Genomic DNA, 23,126 nt, shown 5'->3' with positions numbered 1-23,126 from the left:
TCCCAAATTCAAATCAAGTCCCACCCCTTTAAATGCTGCTCTGTAATTGGCTGACTTGAAGTACTCACCCTGAAAGATTTCCTTCCCCCCAGACCCAACTGCCGCATAAAAAAGCATTTTAAGAACAAAAACCAAAAAACAGAGCAATCTGAAAGGGGGGGGAATCCAAGCCTCGTTTTAAAAATGCCTTTCTTTTGTTCAGAAAGAGCTTCCAGGAAGCAGGAAGCACTTGAATCCCTGCCTCCTTACACACGGTTTTCTGATTGGCTGAGAGAAGCCAATCTTCTGTGCTTCCCGTTTGGCTATTTGCATGCTGCCTTGAAGAGGAGTTTGGAAAAGGGTGGGGCGAAGCTCAGCCCGAGAACAGAGTATGCATGCTCTGTGATTCCGGAATGAGCCACGATGAATGGTTTAATTCGGGCCAGAAGAGGAATGGGAAAAGCCAGGTTCGTTTTGAGTTGAAACAGCGTTGAGCTTCCAAGGAATGAGATAATGTGCATACTGAAAAATGTGATCCTGGCTGAAACAGGGAATAAAGGAGGGTGAAGCGACTATGCATAAATGACCAAAGTGGCTTTGCTCAAAGTATATGTGGTGATTCATCATTTTAATCTAATTATCTATAATGTATTTCTATAAGCAGGAACTATAAGCAGCCTAAGTAAAGAACATTTCAATATGAAAGTTAACACATCTTTAAATAAAATCAAGGGGAATTAATAGTGCTTAAACTATGACTTGCTGATAACTCAAAAAGATTTTCGGTAGGTACAAGTGAATTTTGAAAGCTGCCTAGTTAAATTTGAATATCCCCATTTCAATTATGTTTCTTGCTTGTGGCTGACAATGCCTTCTGGCTTCTAGGTTTGGCCACCCCTTTCCAAGGGCTAAATAAATATGAAGACACTTTTTAAGTATTTAAAAACTCTGCTCTTTATGTTCTCACACATCTTTTTGATAGAAGCTCTTATGAGATCTTTTGTGATCAAATATCTGTCGACAAATCCCAACAAGGGTCGCCGACTGTCCGGAGAAAAAGAAGTCCTGCCCCTTTAATAGAGGCTTAATGGAATGTTATTTACCAGGTGATGTTATTTACCTCCATGCCATGAAAAGCACCTGCTGTCCATTTCCACAATTAAGCCTCTGTTAAAGGGGAAGGGCAGTTTTTTTTTCTTAAGGTCAGCTGACAACTCCAGTCCTAACATATGTATCTGGGGGTGGGGGAGTACAGTCTTTGTATAAATTTGTACAACCCACGTGTTTTAGAATGTTTTAAACATATAAGCCATAGTATGATTTTTTTTAAAAAAAATTGGTGGATTTTTTTATACTCTTGCAATTGGTACCCCAAAAGCTCAATCCATGTTCAAATGACATTTAAAACAAGAAGATAGTTCACGTCTCGACATGAATACATAAAGCCATAGATATGGCCACCCCTTTCCATAGATATGACTGTATGACACATGTGGAATTCTGAGATGGGGTGGTGGGTGCAAGCAAAAAATGGCTGCCACAGGAGGTGGAGCCAACCACAAAATGGCCACCACAGGAGGTGGAGCCAACACACACAGAGGAGACCCAAGTGCAGGGGACAAGAGGACACTACTATTGCCAACACCTTAAGTCCCTTCCCCCAACATTATAATGCTAACAAGTATTGTTATTGCTATGCAGAGGAAGGCAATGGCAAATCACCTTCGTTAGTCTCTTTCCATGAAAACCCCAAAAAGGGGTCGCCATAAGTCGGCTGCGACATGACAGCACTTTACACACACACACACATTGTTATTGAAGATTAAAATATAACTTTCATAAAGTCAGACTATGGCTGGGGAGAGGGGGAACTTCCTGTTAATGCTTACAAGAAGAGAAAAGGTAAAACAAGCTTCCAGATTCTTTCCTGGGAATCCGTGTTTCCTGTTGCGATATTTCCAAGAAACTGGAGACTACAACGAAAAGCTAGAAGAGAAAACAAGACAGGGTTAGTCACAACAGTGCCATGCTACCAAGATGGATCGATCTTATGAAAATACAGCTGCACTACGTAAAGGCTAATGGGACTGACTTCCTAACACCTTGCGCAGAGGGAGGGGCCGTGGCTCAGTGGTAGAGAACCTGCTTGGCATGCAGAAGGTCCCAAGTTCAATCCCCGGCATCTCCACCTAAAGGGACTAGGCAAGTAGGTGATGTGAAAGACCCCTGCCTGAGAACCGGGAGAGCCGCTGCCAGTCTGAGTAGACAATACTGACTTTGATGGACCGAGGGTCTATTTTAGTATAAGGCAGCTTCATGTGTTCATGTGTACTTAATAACCTGTCCCCTTTAAAAGAACATTGTGGCTTCCTAGAGGCACCTGGTTGGCCACTGTGTGAACAGACTGCTGGACTTGATGGGCCTTGGTCTGATCCAGCAGCGCCTTTCTTATGTTCTTAACATACCAGGCAAGCCCTACACCAGTGGTTCTCAACCTTTTTTGCTCCATTCCCCCCTTTCACCATTGTTCAGAATATAATTTCCCCCTTCCCAAGATAGTCAAAAACTTTATTGAATGTCGCAGATTAAATTAAAAACAAACTACAATTTTACAGATTGTACATAATCTACAGGACATGGGCATTCCTGTGCCAAAGGGGCTCCAGGAACCAGCTAGTGCCAGCCCTGCACCAGTGCCAAGGTGTTGCGCTCCGGCACCTCGTTCTTGTGCCAGCGTGTCTTGGCATATGCGCCCCTTATGCCGGTGTAATTGGCAGTTACGCTGCCCCTAGGGTCACACCACCTCCAGAGTGGTTTCTGCCCCCCTCTTGTAGATTGCACTCAAAGTCTTCAAAAGTATAATTCACAGTGGGTAGCCGTGTTAGTCTGTCTGCAGTAGTAGTAAAGAGCAAGAGTCCAGTAGCACCTTAAAGACTAACAAAAATATTTTCTGGCAGGGTATGAGCTTTCGTGAGCCACAGCTCACTTCTTCAGATACCAAGTATCTGAAGAAGTGAGCTGTGGCTAACGAAAGCTCATACCCTGCCAGAAAATATTTTTGTTAGTCTTTAAGGTGCTACTGGACTCTTGCTCTTCAAAAGTATGCAAGTTAACTTTAGTATGTTAAGTTTAAATAATGCTAGAGTTGTTCGTTCCACTTTCCAAGTTCTAGTTACAGTGGACGTCCCTTAATAAAGATCTTGCTTAAAATTCAAAATTAGCATATAGAATTTATTTTGTTCTCTGTAGCTAGACACCGTCTTCCACCTGCTAACTTTCCATCTGGAGTGCAGGAGCAGTAAGTTAATACAAAAGTCATTTTGTCAAAATTTGGCAAAGGAGGAGGCAGGGAAAGCAAAAGGTAATATATTATATTTTTGACTTTTCCCCCAAATGTGTGAACTGAATTCAATTTTAAACCTGCCGTGTAGTCACCTTTATAGAGTCTCAAACAAGAGGCAAAAGAGATTAGGAGGAGAATGCCAGGAAAATGGAGGGAAAATATGATAAAAGCTATATGGTGTACATTGTGAGATGCTCTGAACCAAGAAGAAAGGTGGGATATAAATGTTTTAATCAGTAGTATAAAATAGAAATATTCCAAAAGAAAAAACATTAAAATACTCCCTATTCCCTTGACAAACCGCTACAAGGAACTAAACACCCTGACTTTACCCACGTAGAAAACTGAAGTCGGTCACAAGAATCTGCTGTATTTTAAATGCATCTAGGATGTGCATTCCCTGTTAATACTCACGTCAACATTATTTAACCACCCCAAATCCAGAGACTATTCAAAAAAAGAACAAGATATACAGGGCACTTCTGGCAACACTGACAAGTTTTCAGGATTTTCTTTTGTTTACAGCCTGGCACAGAAACATACAATTCAATATTAAAATACAGTTCAGCCACTCATTGCAAAAGAAGGAAGCACAGATTGCCGGGCTTGGAAAATGGAAAGTGCCACCCATTCGAAAAGCAACAGGATCTCTCCCAATCAGGCTTGCCCAAGCTTTCAAACCTGGATATTATACACACACACACACACACACACACGCCTACCTTCAGGACATGGTGTTAAGTCCTGGTCCAGTCTGTTGCATGTTAAATGCTGAGCTGTCTTGAATGTTGCTAGTATCCAGTTACACCCAGCTTCTTTCTACATTTAACATCCAAACACAGACTGTACTAGGACTTGGCATCATGTCCTCAAACATTTTCCTTTCTTATTTTTCCCCCTGTAACATCCAGCCTGAAGAAAAATTCTGGAGAATTCGAAGGCTCATACACTATGTGTTCTTCGGTTGGTCCTAATAAAGGGTACTGGTAATTGCCCTGACATAGATGGCCCAGGCTAGCCTGATCTCATCAGATCTCAGAAGCTAAGCAGGGTTGGTCCTGGCTACTACTCGGATGAGAGACAACCAAGGAATACCAGGGTCGCTATGCAGAGGAAGGAAATGGCAAACCACCTCTGCTAGTCTCTTGACTTGAAAACCCCATAAGGGGTCGCCGTAAATCGGTTGCAACTTGATGATACTTTACACAGACACAAATTGAGCTTATAATATTGATAATTTACTTTGTTGTTTTCATGATTTTATGTATTTTTGTGGGATGGCCTCCTTGAACAGATCCCTGGAGAGGTGGCAAATAATTTTTCTAAATAAATAATGTGTTTACTGTCAGTAAAATTACGTTTTCCAGCCCCTCTGGATACAAGGGTCTGTAACAGCATTGTACTCTCATTTAGCCATTTCATTTCTAGTCCTAGCCACCATTTATCATCACCCCTCTGAAAATTTAAAAGCTCCAGTCAGCCTTCTTTGGCCATCAACCTATCATTAACCCCTTGTCTGCCAGTGTGGTATAGTGGTTAGGAGTAGTGGACTTTAATCTGGAGAAACGGGTTTGATTCCCCACTCCTCCACATGAGCTGCAGACTCTAATCTGGTGAACAGGGTTGGTTTCTCCACTCCTACGCATGACCTAGTCACAGTTCTCTCCTAACTCTCCCAGCGCCCCCAACCTACCTCACAGGCTGTCTGTTGTGTGGAGGGGAAGGGAAGGAGATTGTAAGCCGGTTTGATTCTCCTTAAAAGGTAGAGAAAATTGGCATATAAAAAGTAACTTTTCTTCTTCTTAAATCCCAGTGAAAAGGTAGATTATAAATAACACACATATACACACTATATATATATAGTGAATGTATTATATTATATATATTACACATAATGAATATATATATATAACTTTAAAGGTAAAGGGAAAAGAGGAAGACCCAACAAGAGATGGATTGACTCAATAAAGGAAGCCACAACCTTCAATTTGCAAGATCTGAGCAAGGCTGTCAAAGATAGGACATTTTGGAGGACTTTCATTCATAGGGTCGCCATGAGTCGGAAGCGACTTGACGGCACTTAACACACACACAAAGGTAAAGGTCCCCTGTGCAAGCACCGGGTCATTCCTGACCCATGGGGTGATGTCATATCCCGATGTTTACTAGGCAGACTTTGTTTACGGGGTGGTTGGCCAGTGCCTTCCCCAGTTATCTTCCCTTTACCCCCAGCAAGCTGGGTACTCATTTTGGCAACCTCAGAAGGATGGAAGTCAACCTTGAGCTGGCTACCTGAAACCAACTTCTGATGGGATTGAACTCAGGTCGTGAGCAGAGCTTGGGCTGCAGTACTGCATCTTATCACTCTGTGCCACGGGGCTCCAAATATATTACTTTACCCAAACTTTTTTTCTATAATTATGAGGGGGGGAGACGACTTGGGAAAGTCCACAGTTTGAAACAGCTGCCAACTTCACTAAAAAAAAAAATCTCCAACTTCTTGTGTCAATAGTATGATCTTGAAAAATGTTTACTATTAAAAACTGTACTGATGTGATGTTAGCCGCCCTGAGCCCGGCTATGCCAGGAAAGGGTAGGGTACATTTAAAAATCATCAAAGCATAAGAACCAACTAGTTTTAAGAGCACCTCACTAATATACCTTGACCTGATATTAAAAGTATTATAAAGGGACAAAACACTTTTCCAGAAAAGTTAATGTCTTGGCTGACCATTCCTAAAACTAGAAGTTCGGTATGAAAGTATGCAGAAACTTGACCAACCACTGAGCAGCACTGCCACCATCACAACACGCAGATGATCACGACTTTTGGCCCTGTGAACAAGCACAGAAAGACAAAAATCTGTCCTTGAGGTTTCCCAGCTGTAGTATAGTCACAACCTCCAACTGGGGGAGGGAGAAATGATTCGACTAGTTTACATGGGGGGGGGGGAATACAGACACCTGTTTTGGCTTGACTGAACATGCTTCAGTAATAGTTCTTTAAAAGTCACATCTACAGTCATATAAAATACATCTCAATGCATCCTCTTTCAGTTTAGTCACCTTGAAAAAGCCTCAGCGTTCCAAGCTGTAGGGATGTCTCTGGGCAAAGGCAGCCTTTAGCTCGCATAACCTGTTCCCAAGGAATGCCTCACAGCTCTCTCTAGTGGCAAGTCTGCTAGTCAATGCCCGCTAAGCTGACTCTACTCATGACAGCAAAATCCAGAACCAAAAAGCAACGTAATGCCTTTTTATTAGGACCAACTAAAACTATACAGAACAGTGTGCATGTCTGTGAGTTCTCCAGCACGTTTCTTCAGGCTGGATGTTTTCAAAAAGGGCGCTGAGGGAGAGGTGTTTCCGATAGCCATCATCTCCACCGGTAAAGTCTCTCAGAACTAAGAGTCTCTCTCTCTCTGTTAGGCCGCATTTCAACAATACAGATGAATGTGTTACCAAGATTATTATTTCTGTTTCAAAATCTTCCTATTATATCCTAAGTAAAGTACTTTAATACCTGGAAAAAGATTTAATGAATTTTATTTGGCAAGGTAAAAAACCAAAGATTGCATACAAATACTTGATTGATTTGAAAGAGAGAGGTGGACTTGCACTTCCTAATTTTAAATTACGGTATATGCTGAAGCGGCTGCTTTAGTATGGTTGAAAGACTGGATGAACTTAAAAAACATACGATTATTGGATCTAGAGGGATATGACAACAGAAGTGGATGGCATGGCTATTTATGGTACAATAAAGTTAAATCTCATGCATCATTTCAACAACATATGGTTAAATCTTCTCTTTATAGGATATGGATCAGATATAAACATCTACTAGAAGTAAAAACTCCGTTATGGATTTCATCACAAGAAATGTTAACTCTACGCCCACTAAGACCTGCCTAACCTACCAAAATCTTTTGAAATGGGAAGGTACAAAATGCTCACTTAAAGAGTATGAAGAAGTTAGAGATTTATTGACTTGGTTCCAGTATCATCAAATAAACTCGGTCTTTCAACAAGACTTGAAAACAGGATTTTTAAAAACTAAATCAACTCTACAGAAACTCTTATTGGATACAAATGATCATCTAATATCTAAAATGTATAAACTACTGCTAGAACTCTATTGTGAACAAGATCGAATAAAACCAACTATGATTAGCTGGGCGCAAATGTTGGGTCATGATATAATGGTGCAAAAATGGGAAAGACTATGGACAAGATATCTGAAACTTATATCCTCACAATTATTAAGAGAAAATGTATATAAAATGATGTACAAATGGTATTTAACACCGAAGAAATTAGCAAAATCATTTCCCTTGATGTCACCAAATTGTTGGAAATGTAATAATGAAGTTGGATCATTTCATCATATTTGGTGGACTTGTGAAAAAGCTAAGAAATGTTGGGAGATGATATACAATGAAATAAGGTTGATTTTACATCAAAACATTCCCAAAACACCTGAAATGATGCTATTGAGTATGATACCGGACACTATTTTTACTCATCGGACTTTTTTGATATATGCCACCATGGCTGCACGTGTGATATATGCAGCTAAGTGGAAGATGGACGAGGTACCGACTAGAAAAGACTGGATAAATAAGATGCTGGAATTGACGGAGATGGCGAAACTTACAGCTTTGATAAATCAGAATGATAATGTACTATTTTGGGGGGAATGGGAGGCGTGTTGAATTTATTGTGAAAATCATTTTTTGATGGGACCATTTAAAGGATATTCTTTGATTTAATCTCTCAAATATACTTTATATTATGATTATATTAAGGTACCAAATTAATAATATTAGATAAGACAAGACAAGATTAGATAAGATGAGATAAATATATATCTATTAAATAAATAGGGGGATTATTTTAATTAGCAAAAGTATATACACTATTTGTAGGTGGAAGAGAGTGAGGGGGGAGTCATTATATGTTTATTATAGATTTTTTATTACCTTTATTAACTCTTAGTGTTGAAAGTTGACTTTACGTGGATGTATTAAATGAAGGAAAATAATAAAAAAAATTATTTTAAAAAAAGAACTAAGAGTCGAGCAACCTACAAGCCCCCCACCCCCGAAAGGGAACAGGAGCCAGCGTGACCACTGCGCCGATGTTAGTGCCATTTGTGCCAACTAAACTGGCACTAACGCCAGCGCAGGGCCACTTGCACCAGCTCCAGGGAGCAGCACAGCAGCATGAGGCTCGGGCGCCGGCACAGCCTCGCCAGCAGTGTTTCCCTGGTGCAAGGGCTCGCACCAAAGGGGGCGTTCCCAGGGACATAGCTGACTTTAGTCAGCTCCCTATGCCCTTTTGCCCTGGGAACACTCCCTTTTGCAGGTGCCAACTGGCGCCTGCAGAATTGATGTCGCAGCCCCATGAAACCCGATGGAGCGGTTTCACAGGGTATTCTACAAAACAGCCTTTTCAGCTTGCTGCCCCTGGCAGAAAGCCGCTCAGCACGGTTGCGAATGCACCGTCCCTGGACGCTCTCTAACCACCACCCCCCACTCAGGATTGCACTGTTAGAGATGCATTCGCCTTGTGTACCGCCAACTGAGGCTATCGTATTTTGGTCACATTATGAGAAGACAAGAGTCACTGGAAAAGACAGTCATGCCAGGAAAAGTTGAGGGCAGCAGGAAAAGAGGAAGACCCAGCAAGAGATAGATTGACTCAATAAAGGAAGCCACAGCTCTCAATTTGCAAGATCTGAGCAAGGCTGTCAAAGACAGGACATTTTGGAGGACACTGATTCATAGGGTCGCCATGAGTCGGAAGCAACTTGGCGGCACTTAACACACACACCCCGCCAACAACAGTAAGGTTGTTTTACAAACTGATCCAATTATCACACCTTACTAGAAGATGCCTTGGAAAACTAATCTAGAGTCAATTAGAGCAAAACCTGTGTCAGATGTGTACGGGCCCGGGGAATTCAGCTTTAAGGAAGAACCTTTTTACACACAATCGAAAGGCCTCATTGAATGTTCTATGCTTGCTGAAATGTGGAACACTGTACCATTTTTATTGCCAGTGAAGTAAGAACAACAGTGACTTCAGGTGCTTACTACTTTATTCCCAAAAGAAAAGTAACTGTTCTGCATCAGAAATTATTATTATTATGAGAATTGTTATGATAGCAGAATGATATGTACCCTGATAAAACTAGAGCTCTGAACCTGGAGGAAGGCTGACTGATTAGGTCATGGTGAATCGACTGCCTTAAGGATTGTTAGCACAACATGCTCCAAGCTCTGCTAATACCAATTTAAGACAGGCAATGAACAGTAAAATTATGTTGACTGATCACATGTTTCTCGTGGGTCAAAGTTTAGCTGGATCCAGTGAAGTGTCACTTAAAAAATACTGTATAAAACAGCACACCTAGGGCGGCAGCAGCAGAAGCAGAAGAAGCAGAAGCAGAAGAAGCAGAAGCGTTGGTTTTTATATGCCGACTTCCTCTACCACTTAACGAAGAATCAAACCGGCTTACAATCATCTTCCCTTCCCCTTCCCACAAGACACCCAGTGAGGTAGGTGGGGCTGAGAGAGCTCTATCAGAGCAGTGACTAGCCCAAAGTCACCCCGTTGGCTTCGTGTGTAGGAGTGGGGAAACAAACCCAGTTCATCAGATTAGCCTTTGCTGCTCATGTGGAGGAGTGGGGAATCAAACCCGGTTCTCCAGATCAGAATCCACTGCTCCAAATCACCTTCTCTTAACCACTACATCATGCTGGCTGGTTGCTCCACGTAGGAAATGGGCGCATACAACTGTTTGGATTTGCATTATGGTGGTGGGCCTTTCTGAGTTGCTGTGATTTGCAAATCTGCCCACCCTGCCCATGGTCACACCAGGTCAGAAGCAACCACATGCTCCTAACAGTGAACAGTGGAGGTTTTTAAGCAGTGAACAGTGGAGATTTTTAAGCAGAGGTTAGATGGCCATCTGTCAGCAATGCTGATTCTATGACCTTAGGCAGATCATGAGAGGGAGGGCATCTTCTGGGCATGGAGTAGGGGTCACTGGGGGTGTGTGGGGGAGGTAGTTGTGAATCTCCTCCAGGGGGTTGGACTAGATGACCCTGGTGGTCCCTTCCAACTCTGATTCTTTGATTCTATGATTCTAAGTGCCTCCAAATGCTCAAATATATCAGACCTCTGTGAAAATCAAGCACGCTCGCTTAAACCTTACCAAAAAGTAGAAAACTTTATCTCAGAGTTGCCTCTGTTTTTTTGCTTGCTGGTTTTTTGACCTACAGAAGTATTTTCTAAGATTTATGTTTTATGGTTTTTTATGAGATATACATCACTCTTGAGAGCTTCTGGCAAAAAATAACTCACAAGTACGATAAATATAAAAACATTGTTCCACTTGCTATACACTAAAACGTCCATATTTTTTAAACTGACTTGGACCCTATTCATAAATCTCTGCATTGTTATTTCATTAATGGACTCTTCTGGATTTTTTGAGTTTTCCACGTTGCTGTTGCACTGTTAGGCACTCTGAGTCTAAGTAAATAATGTGGGAAACAAATATTTTAAATAAACAAAAAATATTTTCATGCAAATAAAGCAAAAACATGAATGCTGCTAGAGCTCAAAATATATTGTTCTGAGCATCCTAGTAACTGGCACATTTTTATGCTGCTACACATTTTCATAGATCATGTCAAAAGAGGAACTCGATTACATTTAGTACAGCAGTACCTAGAAACGAAGAAGTCCAGATAACTGAATGTGGGACAATATACCATTTCTATTGATCACGAATTTATCCTGTCCTTCCTCCACCAAAATGCATAGGGTTATACATCATTATCTCCCCGTCCATCCTATCCTCACCACAAGCCTGTAAGGAGGGTTGTGTGTTTAAAGTGCAGTCAAGTCGTAGCTGACTTATGGCAACCCCAGCAAGGGGATTTCAAGGCAAGTGAGAAGCAGAGGTGGTTTGCCATTGCCTTCCTCTGCAGAGCCTTCCTTGGTGGGCTCCCTTCCAAGTACTGACCCTGCTAAGCATCCGAGATCTGACGAGAACGGGCTATACCATGCCGCCTTCCCTCCCTATAAGGAGGGTTGAGGGAATGACTGGACCACAATCATTCAGTGAGTGTCAGGGATGAGTGGAGTTTGGACTAAAATATTCCCAATTCTAATCTATCATTCTAACTACTATACCGCAGTTTGGCAACATGCAATCTACAAACAAACAGAATGTCCCTGTTGAAACATTTCTTACTCTGTCAGTGCCCAACCACCTTCCCTTTGAATTTACTCTCCTGCAGCCAATTTCAAAATTATTCTTGAATTTACTTTTTGCCAGCCAACTGGTAGCTAGATTAAATTCAGGCTCTGAAATAATTTTCTCTCACCCACAATAGTGTTGCATCTCTCATGAACAAATGAAGCTGCCTTATACTGAACCAGACCCTTGGTCCATCAAATTGTCTACAATTGTCTATTGTCTACTCAGACCGGCAGCGTCTCTCCAGGGTCTCAGGTAGAGGTCTTTCACATCAACCTACTTGCCTAGTCCCTTTAACTGGAGATGCCGGAGATTGAACCTGGGACCTTCTGCATGCCAAGCAGATGCTCTACCACTGAGCCATGGCCCCTCCCCTCCTTTGCCGTAGCAAACTTTGAATGAAGTCTGATCAGTCACCAGTTTGAGCATCTTGATACAATCCTACCCCTACATCACAGCCTGGAGACTACAACAGCCTCCCTCATCTAGGCAAAGGTTGGTCACCACAGCTTTAAGGTTATCACTTAAGATTGTTAGACAGGAGACTGTTTCAACCAGTGAATATGTCTACTTCAAGATTCTCTTTACTGATGAGGATCTAAAGCATGAAACTGTCGTAAATAAATTAGTCATTTTGGATCGCTAGAAGTTTCTATAGGCTGCTCCCAACAGTTAAATACCCCCATAAAGAAATCAGTGTTCTCGTTACGAAAACCTCAGTGGCCAAAAAATATGTATTTTTACTTAATCACTATCAGTACACTTGGCACTTTAATGAACAATGCTCTGTGGTGCTTTCTTGTATTTAAGTTCAATTAATATTAAATAATCAGCAAGCAAAAGAAACCCCAAAACCCTCAACTAGCTCCTTTTAAGCATATAGCCAAAACAACAGTGCCCCTTTGAAAAATATTTGCGTAAGATCAGCAGAAATAAAGTGCCTCCAAGACTTAGCCTGAACTTCAACTATACGGGATGACCAAGAAAAATAGTGAACGGGACTGACCACCCACTATGAGTTATTCATGGTGCCCGTCCACCATAGCACATGGCCATATGGCAGACCAGTTCACAGGGTGTAGTCAACGTTAAAAACCTAGATGGATTCCTAGAATAATCTGGGTGGGCTCGCCTGCTGGGCTTCATTCCCAGGACTATGAAGTCTTAGCAGCTACAGCAAGTCAGTCTTCCGTGAAACTGAGGAATTTTGCGCTGCTCATCCAGTTACAAACTGAAGATGGGGGCTCATATCTTTAATTAGTTGAAAACAGGGGCTTTTAAAAAACATAGTTGCCCACTGCAACTGTACCAAAGGCTTCCAGGGGCCACTGCGGAGAATAGGTCAAGGGGAACGGAAGCAAAGCGAGGAGACAACGGAGCCAGTTTATCATGCCTGGGCCCTTCACCAGCACAGGAACACATGACCCTGGTGCAAATGGTGGTGCAGGCTTTGTAGCACACAGCTCCACACTGCTTTCAGAAAGCAAGGAACCAGTCTTTCAAAGGTACCAACCACTCTGCATGCTGCCAGCCCTAAGAGTGGGTTAAGTGATCTAGTATGTCAGAAGTGTAGCATTTTTATACAAATATATCTGCAGCTTCAACCTGGATCTTCACAATGCTCTATAATTACTTTCTAGGATAAGGGAAGGCAAAGGCTATCCCATGTTCCACTGTAGAAGAATGTGAGGTCTACTTCACACACTCATCTGATCTCCAGGATCAGACGAGCATGCCTTTTACATTAGGTGCTCTGGAACACAGGCAGGATAATGCTGCTGCAGTCGTCTTGTTTGGGGGCTTCCTAGAGGCACCTGGTTGGCCACTGTGTGAACAGACTGCTGGACTTGATGGACCATGGTCTGATCCAGCATGGCCTTTTATATTCTTATGTTCACACACGCACACCCTGCTTGGTAACTGCAAAACCAAATGGTAACTTGTTCTTTGACAACCCATTCATACACACACACCACAGACTGAACTTCCATGTCATTTCATACTTCTCAATCTCAATTTGCAACGGAAGACTCTGCAGAGGAAGGCAATGGCAAACCACTTCTGCAATGGCAAACCCCACCAGGGCTCGCTATAAGTCAGCTGCGACAACCGCACTTTACGCACACACACACACATTTTTATTGATGACTGCTTTTATTATCTTAATGTCAAAAGTTACCCTAAGAGCCAAGACAAAGAGTTGCAGGGGACAATTAAAAAAAACAAAAAAACAGCTCAATAGCCTGTAGAAAAAATCTGCAAAACTGCAAAAGGTTGAAAAACACTGAAAAAGCTGGCTATATAAATCACCCAAGGAGCTGCACTTACTTTGCAGAAAACAAGGAGTGTGGAACTCCTTTAATTGCTGCTTTTATATATTGTTTAACAAAGAACTAATTTATATTTTAAGGTGAATATTACAATGTTTTAACCTTCCTCACATTTGGTAAGATAAAGCAGGTTAAAAACATTTCAATACATGGAATTGCAGTCATTTACATAGGGAAGGGAAGGCCAGCGGTGACTTCCACAAAAAGGCCAACAAGCAAATCTCCAGCTGAGACAAAATTTGAACCCAGAACTCCCGGCTCCAAACACAATATAGTATTCACCCGCCAAACAATAACTCCAAAACATTTACGACCCTAATTTAGCCCCTGGATAAGCAACAAACAGTGGCCTCAGATGGGAACATGCTTCCATATCAAGAGACATATCCTGCCAGATGTTCATCCAGATGCAAACTGCTGCACAAAGATGTACATTTTTGTATTCTTGCAGGTTTGTTAGGCTTTTAAAGTCTACTCAGCTGACTTCTTGCAAGCTCTAATGATAACTTTCAGCTTCTACATAAATACACCGACATGCTAATGTAATAACTGTTTCAAGAGCATGCTGATCCAATTATATCCAAAAACAAAAAACTTGGACATTTCACTCAGCTTTATAATACAGCAATTAGCAGAAAATACAAAGGAAAACACAGAATGAATATTGCCAATAGCAGTAGTCACAGTTTACTTATGCCAGATATTTCATAGCGCTACCAACATTAAACTGCCATAGAGGTACTATTGTACAGAGTGGAAAAGGCGGGTCCCAAACACGCCACCAATATCATAAAAAAATGCATCCATATGTTTACGTAAAATTTTGATGAATATAATATATTCGTCATCCTCCTGCAATTATTCCCAGAAAAAAATACTGTAAATATTATTTTGACAGTGTAATTACAGTTTCTGCTTCAACCGTGGTAGAAAAGTACTGGCACCAATTCCCTGTCTTAGGAGCAGAGCGAGACAAAGCAATGCTGGAAATAACTAACTTTTAAACCAAAGAATATCAGGTTCTTTTGTAACTAAGAAAACCCTCCATAAACCAATATTGCAATAACTTTGCCTGCCAGACAGGTAACCAACTGAACCACTGACCAGCCAGAAGGAGATCCCAAGTTCAAAAAGAAAACCTACAGAAGAGGAAAATATTGAACTGGCTTACTTGCAGCAACCGTTGGGGATTTAATTTCATGCAGTTAAGCCTCTCTTCCAACATTCCATGCAATAACTAAAATTAATCCCACTATTTTTGGGGCATTTTATCAAAAACAGTTAAAAGTTGAACACACATGAACACAGGAAGCTGCCTTATACTGAATCAGACCCTCAGTCCATCAAAGTCAGTATTGTCTACTCAGACCGGCAGCGGCTCTCCAGGGTCTCAGGCAGAGGTCTTTCACATCACCTGCTTGCCTGGTCCCTTTAGCGGGAGATGCCAGGGATTGAACCTGGGGCCTTCTGCATGCCAAACAGATGCTCTACCTCTGAGCCACGGCCTCTCCCCTAAGTTCACAGTTCATCCAAGCAAGGAATGTTGATTAGGTACAGAGAGGTCCTCGGGGAGATATAACCATGACTTTTGCAACATGGGAGCCACTACGAGGCGGCCTGCTCCCACAAACCCTCAATGGGCGAGCAGGGTGACCAAAAGTAATTTTCACACCACACCACAGAAGGGTTAGGAACAATCAGGAACAACAATAGTATTGCAGTAGAGCAAAAATCTGTAGCAGGGTAGAGCAAGGTAAGGAAGTATGTCAGCCCAAGAGGGCTTCCCAGATGCATTTTGCAGCAGGAAATAGGTTTTTGTCAAAAGAGGAAGGGGAAAGACTTTCTGCAGAAGAAGTCAATGCTTTCTTTCTTTATTAAAAAATACGGCTAACAGCCAAATATATACAGAAGAATATATAAACAATGATTTCCAACAGCCCAAACAAATACAAATACAATAAAACAAGAGTGATCCCACAACAAAGCTACACAAATTGTTCCTTAAAACACTTGCTATGAAAAATCAGTTTTTAGTTTATCAAAAAGTTATTTGTAGCCACTTTACCGAACAAATTTTGTCGGATTTTAATAGCGGCGGCACAAAACTTAGCAGTGTCAACAGAGACCCCAGGATTTTCATCTGTGAGCAGCCTTTTAGCCCACTGTTCATCTGAGCAGCCTGGAAGTTTATTGAGCCAGGGCAGAATAAATTTAGCACAAATCTCCTTATAAAATGGACTGCGAATACGAGAGGAAGTCAATGCCAATGTGTCACATACAAGCAGGGCCTCCTTTGTGCTGCCCCAAGGCTTTGGAACAAGCTCAATGAGCTGCTACAGCACATCTGCCTCATCAATCACATCCTGCAAAATCTGATTTGAGGTCTTCACTGCCGTTGCGTCTCGTTTAGACCAGTGGTTCTCAACCTTTTTTCAACCGTGGCTCCCTTCTGACCTTGTTTCCTTCCTGTGTCCCCCCTGTCCTACCAGTAGAAAGGTAGCTTTTTAATGTTTTGTTTGCAAATAGCCAAGGAACAAAGAAGCATAAACAGCCACACAAAATGCACATATGCAGTTCGTTGGGAAACTGAAATTTACAAAAAAATACCCCACAAAAAGGGAATACAACACGCTAATAAACAACAATGTTCACATACAAGGGAGAACAAAGTCTCTACCACCATTGCACAGCGATACAAAAATCCACAGTTGCAAACGATGCATAGAAGTGCAATGAAGAAAGTCATGTGTTAGGTTTTCATGTGTTTCAGTTTTCTTCACTTCTCACTTCCCTCTGTGGCCCCCCATTTATGCAATTTTCACCTGTGGGACCCCGGGGGGCATATGGCCCCAGGTTGAGAACCACTGATTTAGACTATCTGAATCCTGTGTTTCTCACAATGACTAATATCAGTTAGGGATGTAAAAGAGGAAACAACGAGGATTATTTTACCATTTTCATCTGCCTGTAAATGTTAAAAGGTGCAGGAAGGCAGAAAGCCTGGAACGGAGGCAAATGCACAGACAGAGCTGCATCCCAGGCATCCAGACAACTTTCCTGGCTGTCGCTCTTGGAGGAAGAGTGGTGAGAAGGTGGACCCACACACACACACTCCTCGTTCTTTAGTGTAGGATGGCCTTTCCCCCATGACACATACAGAGTCTTTGAGACGGAGCATGGAAGAAGGAGCCAATTCACAAGAAAGCTTTTGAATTTATGAATGTGTAAACGGAATCATTTTTAGTCATTATGATTACTTTTTAAACTAAATTTGCACCCCCAGTTTAGATCTAAAATAATGTTTGCACCTTATTCAAAAGAAGAAGAGTTGGTTTTTATACCCGATTTTCTGTACCATAAGGAGTCTCAAAGCAGCTTACAATCGCCTTCCCTTCCTCTCCCCACAACAGACACCTTGTGAGGTAGGTGGGGCTGAGAGAGTTCGGAAAGAACTGACTGGCCCAAGGTCACCCAGCAGGCTTCAGGTGGAGGAGCAGGGAAACAAACCCAGTTCGCCAGGTTAGAGTCCTCCACTCACTTGGAGGAGTGGGGAATCAAACCTGGTTCACCAGATTGGCGTCTGCCACTTTTAACCACTATACCACGTTTGCTCTCAAAAGACAAAAAGCGAACAATATTTCTAGACCTCTTCAGGGATGACGTCCCGACACCTTCAGGGGTTTACAAGAACAGCCCTGCTTCTCACAGTTGATTATTTATGATCATATAACACATTACCTGCGACACAAGTTGAGTTAGAATTCCCCCAACCATGCCAAAATATATGATACTGGGAATCTACGACTTCCAAGAGTGCCAGGGCCCTATTTGGCTCAAGAGTATGCGACCGGGGGGGGGGGGGGCCTTCACAGCAGGCTGCGCTTCTCTGTGATCTTGTACTGAGATGGTAGCAGAGCCCCCCACCCCCGCACAATGTTCCTGCATGGAACATGTCCATGGAACAGACCACATGCACACTATCAAAGCCCCAGAGGTGTGCTAAGAACATCATGGGCCAATTTTGATCTCAGCACCAGCACAGCCAACCTCTGATGAATGCGTCAGCAGCATGACAGCCAACGTGGTGTAGTGGTTAAAAGTGGTGGTTCGGAGCAGTGGACTCTGATCTGGAGAACCGGGTTTGATTCCCCACTCCTCCACATGAGCAGCGGAGGCTAATCTGGTGAACTGGATTTGTTTCCCCACTCCTCCACGTGAAGCCAGCTGGGTGTCCTTGGACTAGTCACAGTTCTCTCAGCCCTACCTACCTCACAGGGTATCTGTTGTGGGGAGGGGAAGGGAAAGTGATTGTAAGCCGGTTTGATTCTTCCTTAGGTGGTAGAGGAAGTCAGCATATAAAAACCAACTCTTCTTCGCTGAGGAGAAACCCACATTCTTTCAGGCATGGCACTGCTGTAGACACATCTCTTTTTACCCAAGGCTTCTCGTAATATGAAAAGCACTTGCTGTGGTCTGAGCTGCCTGGCCGGCATTTGCAGGGCTCCTTTGCCTCTGCCTGTTATTTCACGCCAGATTTTTTGCAAAGAGTGGGGGAGAGAACGTCTACCTAAAACGCTTGCGCCCTCTGGCGACTGGCTTGGATTGAGCCTGTTCAGACTAATTAACTCTACAGCCATCCGACAACTCCAGGGGGAACCCGGGCATACGACTGGGGTCCCCCAAATTTTACATTTCTGACCTCTGTGGAGCACACTGATTCCTAGGGACAACAGGGGACAGGTCCTGTGTGGATGCACTGAAGAAGAAAAAGAAGAGCTGGTTTGTTTACCCCACTTTTCTCTACCTTTAAGGAGTCTCAAAGCGGCTTACAACCGCCTTCCCTTCCTCTCCCCACAACAGACACCTTGTGAGGTAGGTGGGGCTGAGAGATTTTGGAGAGAACTGTGACTAGTCCAAGGTCACCCAGGGGGCTTCATGTGTAGGAGTGGGGAAACCAACCTGGTTCACCACATGAGAGTTCGCCGTTCATGTGGAGGAGTGGGGAATCAAACCCGGTTCTCCAGACGAGAGTCTACTGCTCTTAACCACTACACCACGCCAGCTCTCTGAGACATGGTACAGGACACTGTCACTCTCCCCTTCAAATGTATGCCAGTACTTGGCCTCTCTGGAGTGTTATAACTTGACAAATGGAGCTCCTTGTACCATCTGGGCCTCCCCATTCCAAGGATTCTACCTGCTTATTGTCAATTTTTAACTCCTCCCAAATACAGAGTGCTTTTCTCCAAGGCCAGATTAAATGCACTGCCATTGGGGGAGTTAGCAGGCAGGTTTTCAGGGGTCCCCTTTTCCGAGCCATTTTGTGATTGTGGTCAGGGAGTTTGGACACTGTTTGGCATTTTTTTGTTGACTGTAAAAAGCATGATCTCGCCAGAGACAAATGGATCACAGTATACATTGAGAGGTGGGGACCTGCCCTAAAGCAAGAGATAGTTGCAAAGCTATTGGCAGATACTGATCCGAATGTAACCTTCACAGTGGCAAAATTTTATCTAGGGTTTTTAATGATACCTCCTTTTAACTGTCCTGCTCACATATTGTATTTTTGTATGTTTGGTTCTTTCTGTATTATTGACTTTATTGAATTCGTTTTGCTCATGACCTGTTGGTCCGCGAGCATAAAGAACAGAATAAAGGAAATTTTGCTCGGCCTCTAATTCGGACAGCAGCCTTCCCCAGCCCATGTTTGCTAGCCAGGACTCAGAAGAGCCATGCTGACCGATCCTGCTGCGCAGGGCATCCCATCTCCCCTGCCTCTGGGGAGCACGGATATGGCTGCTGTATCCACAGAGGACAAGCAGCGACCCTAGGCCTCCAAGGCATTTTGTTTCCCCTGCCTTGGCTGAAGTGCAAAGGCAAGAAAAGAGAAAGGGGAAAAAAGGTGGGTGGAACTGCAAGCAGACAGAGAACGATGAGACAAATAAGCAAAGTATAAGCTATTAGAACAGTGGGGTAGAAGGGCTTGATGAAGGACACACCTTTCCTAGGCAGAAGAAACCCAAAAGAGGAGGGTGCCTCCTTCCAGTGGAGACGAGAAGTTAAAGCCAGGAGCTGCCTCCTGACCCACTGGGTGGAATCACCTGTGCTAAGAGCAAGAAGCCCTAATGTCAAAATTACTTCCCCAAGCAATTATGACATTCCATAGTTGAAAAGGCACACAAAAAAGTCTGTATGAGCAAAAATTTTAGATTAGGCTCCTAGATAAGAAGTCTGTTTAGTTCCATATAAACTTTCTGCTGTGCTATCGCGATCCATTAATATGCACATTTGTTCAGAAAAGTACATTAATCAGAAAATTGGAAGCTTGATTTAAAACACTTTTTTCTTGGAAATTTACCATCAAAGCCCTTTAAGTACATCCATCCTAGAGCAGGGCCCAAACCACACTGTGCTAATGGGGGAGGGGAGGGCCTTGCCTGGAGCAGGATTCGATCTGCAGAAAAGAGATGTGAGGTTATATATAAAAGGCTTTGAAGAGTGGGTAGTGGGTTATAAATGTTAACTAACGAAATAAGGAAGCTGTGACTACAGGAAAACCAGGGCCTGTCAGAATGGTTTGTGCTCACTTATACTAAAAAAGTCATGTCACATTGCACAGAAGATGGGGCACAAATGGAAGTTTAATCTAAACAATCTTAAGACCAGTTATTTAAGACCCAGCACTTTGCATGGCATTTCCTTTTTTGCTGCTTTATTCATTAATACGCCGTTAAAAATAAACTCCTCTCCACAACCCGGCCACATGCGGTAAAAGCATCTGCCAGGCACACAAGACACACCACATTTTTTTTTAAACCAGTTCCAAACTGTTGGACGTTCTGGACTTTCCTACCCACTTTACCAACACCACAACGAGCACTTAAAATAGATGCTACTGGATGAAATTAGAGAGAACGCACACATCCTCGTCAAGATAACCGACTTAATAAATATTTCTGATTTCATTTTTTCCAAGTGTTCCCTCTCTTCCCTTCCTGGTTAGAACATATGCAATTTCCAAATTAATACAAACAGAGAACATTTAGGTATGTTAGAGCCTGAATTCTTGTCATTGCCATCATGAGATCTTCAACACAGGAGCATCTTTGCTAGATGATATCACATGTATACAGAAAAAATACCACTATGCGACTGAATGTGACAAATTATATAATTTCAAAAAGGTAATTTATAATACCACATAGAGTTATAATATTCAAAATACTTACATCCCAGCAATGCAAACTATAAAATTCCTCATATAGACTTATAATATTTGAAATATTTATGTCCAAACAATGCAAACTATGCATTCAAAATACTTATGTCCAAAACAATGCAAACTATACAACAAGGTTTCACGATTTTGTTGTACAGTTTGCATTGTTTGGACATAGGTATTTCGAATTATATTATATTATAAATCACCTTTTTGAAATTATATAATTTGTCACATTCAGTTGCATAGTGGTATTTTTTCTGTATACATGTGCTTTAAGTACCACTATCAGCTAGGCTGCCCTCACCTGGATGGCCCAGGATAGCCTGATCTCATCAGATCTCAGACGCTAAGCAAGGTCAGCCCTGGTTAGTATTTGGATGGGAGACCACCAAGAAATACCAGGGTTGCTATGCAGAGGAAGGCACTGGCAAACTACCTCTGTTAGTCTCTTGCCATGAAAACCCCAAAAGGGGTCGCCATAAGTCGGCTGCGACTTGAAGGCATTTCACACACACACACACACACACACACACCAGCTAGGCCAGCACCTTGTTTCCAACATTGACCAGGCAGCTGCCACAGAGAAGCCCACAAGCAGGGTCCACGGATAACAAACCTTCCCCTGCCAATTACTCTCCGACACCTGACAACCAGACACTTTGCCTTTGAACCCAGAGGCCTCATTTAGCTGTCATGGCTAACAACCAACAAGAGATCTATTTTCCATAAACCTGTCCCACCCCCATTTTAAATCCATCCAAGCCAGTAGCCATCCTTTATTTAAAGGAGTCTGAGGTTGTGGTTTCAAAAAAAAAAAAAAAAAAAAAAAAAAGTTGCAGTTTTTAAATCATTAGACGCATCTGTCTTTATTTGTAGAGGCATAAATCAAGAAGGGGGAAACAACGGCCAACAGATTCCGATCAATAGCATCGTGAGTCCGAAAAGGGTAATGCAGCTTCCAGTAATACCTCAATAAACAAAACTGTATGAAATCGGATCACTGAGTGCCTCCCTTTTGTCATTAACTGAGAATAAAAACAGAGATGGGAGCACATTCCATTTCCGCTAGAGTAAGAGAAAGCCCAACCTCAGACAGGGACTTGTGCTACCATTCCTTCACAAACAACACCACCCTGCTCCAATATCTTACCTGTCAATGATGACTCCAGGTCAGTTTCTAATTTTTGAAGCAACTGGATCAGGTGGACAGACACATCAATCAGACCCAAGCTCCTGTTATGAAAAGCCAATTTTAATAATAAAGCCCATCTAATCAAAACAACAACAGAGAAACCACCATTTTCTACAAAGCTATGGCTGTATCACTACGTGAAGGCATATTGTTGTATACTAAAAGTTTTCTGACAATGATTGGCTCAGCTTCCCTGATGTCTAGAGTGACAGAGTAGGCACCTAATGAAGTTGTTGGGAAATAGGATGAGGGCAGACAAAAGGAAATACTTCTTTAGGTGGTGGTAGAAAGTGCTGTTGAGTCACAGTGACCCCGTAGGGTTTTCAAGGCAAGAGACCTTCAGAGGGGGTTTGCCATGGCCTGCCTCCATGTCACAACCCTGGTATTCCTTGGAGGGCTCCCATCCAAATACTAACCAGGGCTGACCTTGTGCACACAACAGTAATACATCAGGGCAGCCAGAGCCAATTCCTTCTCACTGATGGTCTATTTTCCAGTGACAGAGTATTAGACCCACCTCTCCTAACCACAGGCCAAAGGAGAACCGAAACACCAATTCAATTCAATAACCTTTAATAGGCATAGTACAAAAGACAGCTCATACAGATTCTCACAATTGAAAACAGATCACACAAATCCCTGATGAACAAACCAGGGCCCCTACAGAGTATACAATACAATTAAGTATGAAATATATAAAATGTACCATATTTTGGGATTAAACAAAAGGTTAAAATAAAGACCCCCGTGACACAGAGTGGTAAGCTGCAGTACTGCAGTCCAAGCTC

General features: G+C 42.5%; 1 protein-coding gene across 1 annotated transcript in view; it reads right to left on the bottom strand.

Moving 5' to 3' along the window:
* The window catches only part of ATXN10 (ataxin 10), a 92,545-nt gene that overhangs the window by 60,595 nt on the left and 8,824 nt on the right, over positions 1-23,126 (bottom strand). The window contains exons 3-4 of the mRNA XM_056862722.1: positions 22,297-22,379; positions 1,869-1,965 (exon numbers count right to left, since the gene is read on the bottom strand). Of these exons, the coding sequence (XP_056718700.1) occupies positions 1,869-1,965; positions 22,297-22,379 (180 nt within the window). The remainder of the gene's footprint in view (positions 1-1,868; positions 1,966-22,296; positions 22,380-23,126) is intronic.

This window comes from Euleptes europaea, chromosome 17, assembly GCF_029931775.1.
Source record: "Euleptes europaea isolate rEulEur1 chromosome 17, rEulEur1.hap1, whole genome shotgun sequence".
In the NCBI taxonomy this organism is placed as follows: Eukaryota; Metazoa; Chordata; class Lepidosauria; order Squamata; family Sphaerodactylidae; genus Euleptes; species Euleptes europaea.
Note: the sequence above shows the minus strand (reverse complement) of the source record. Positions and strands in the feature narration are given on the sequence as shown.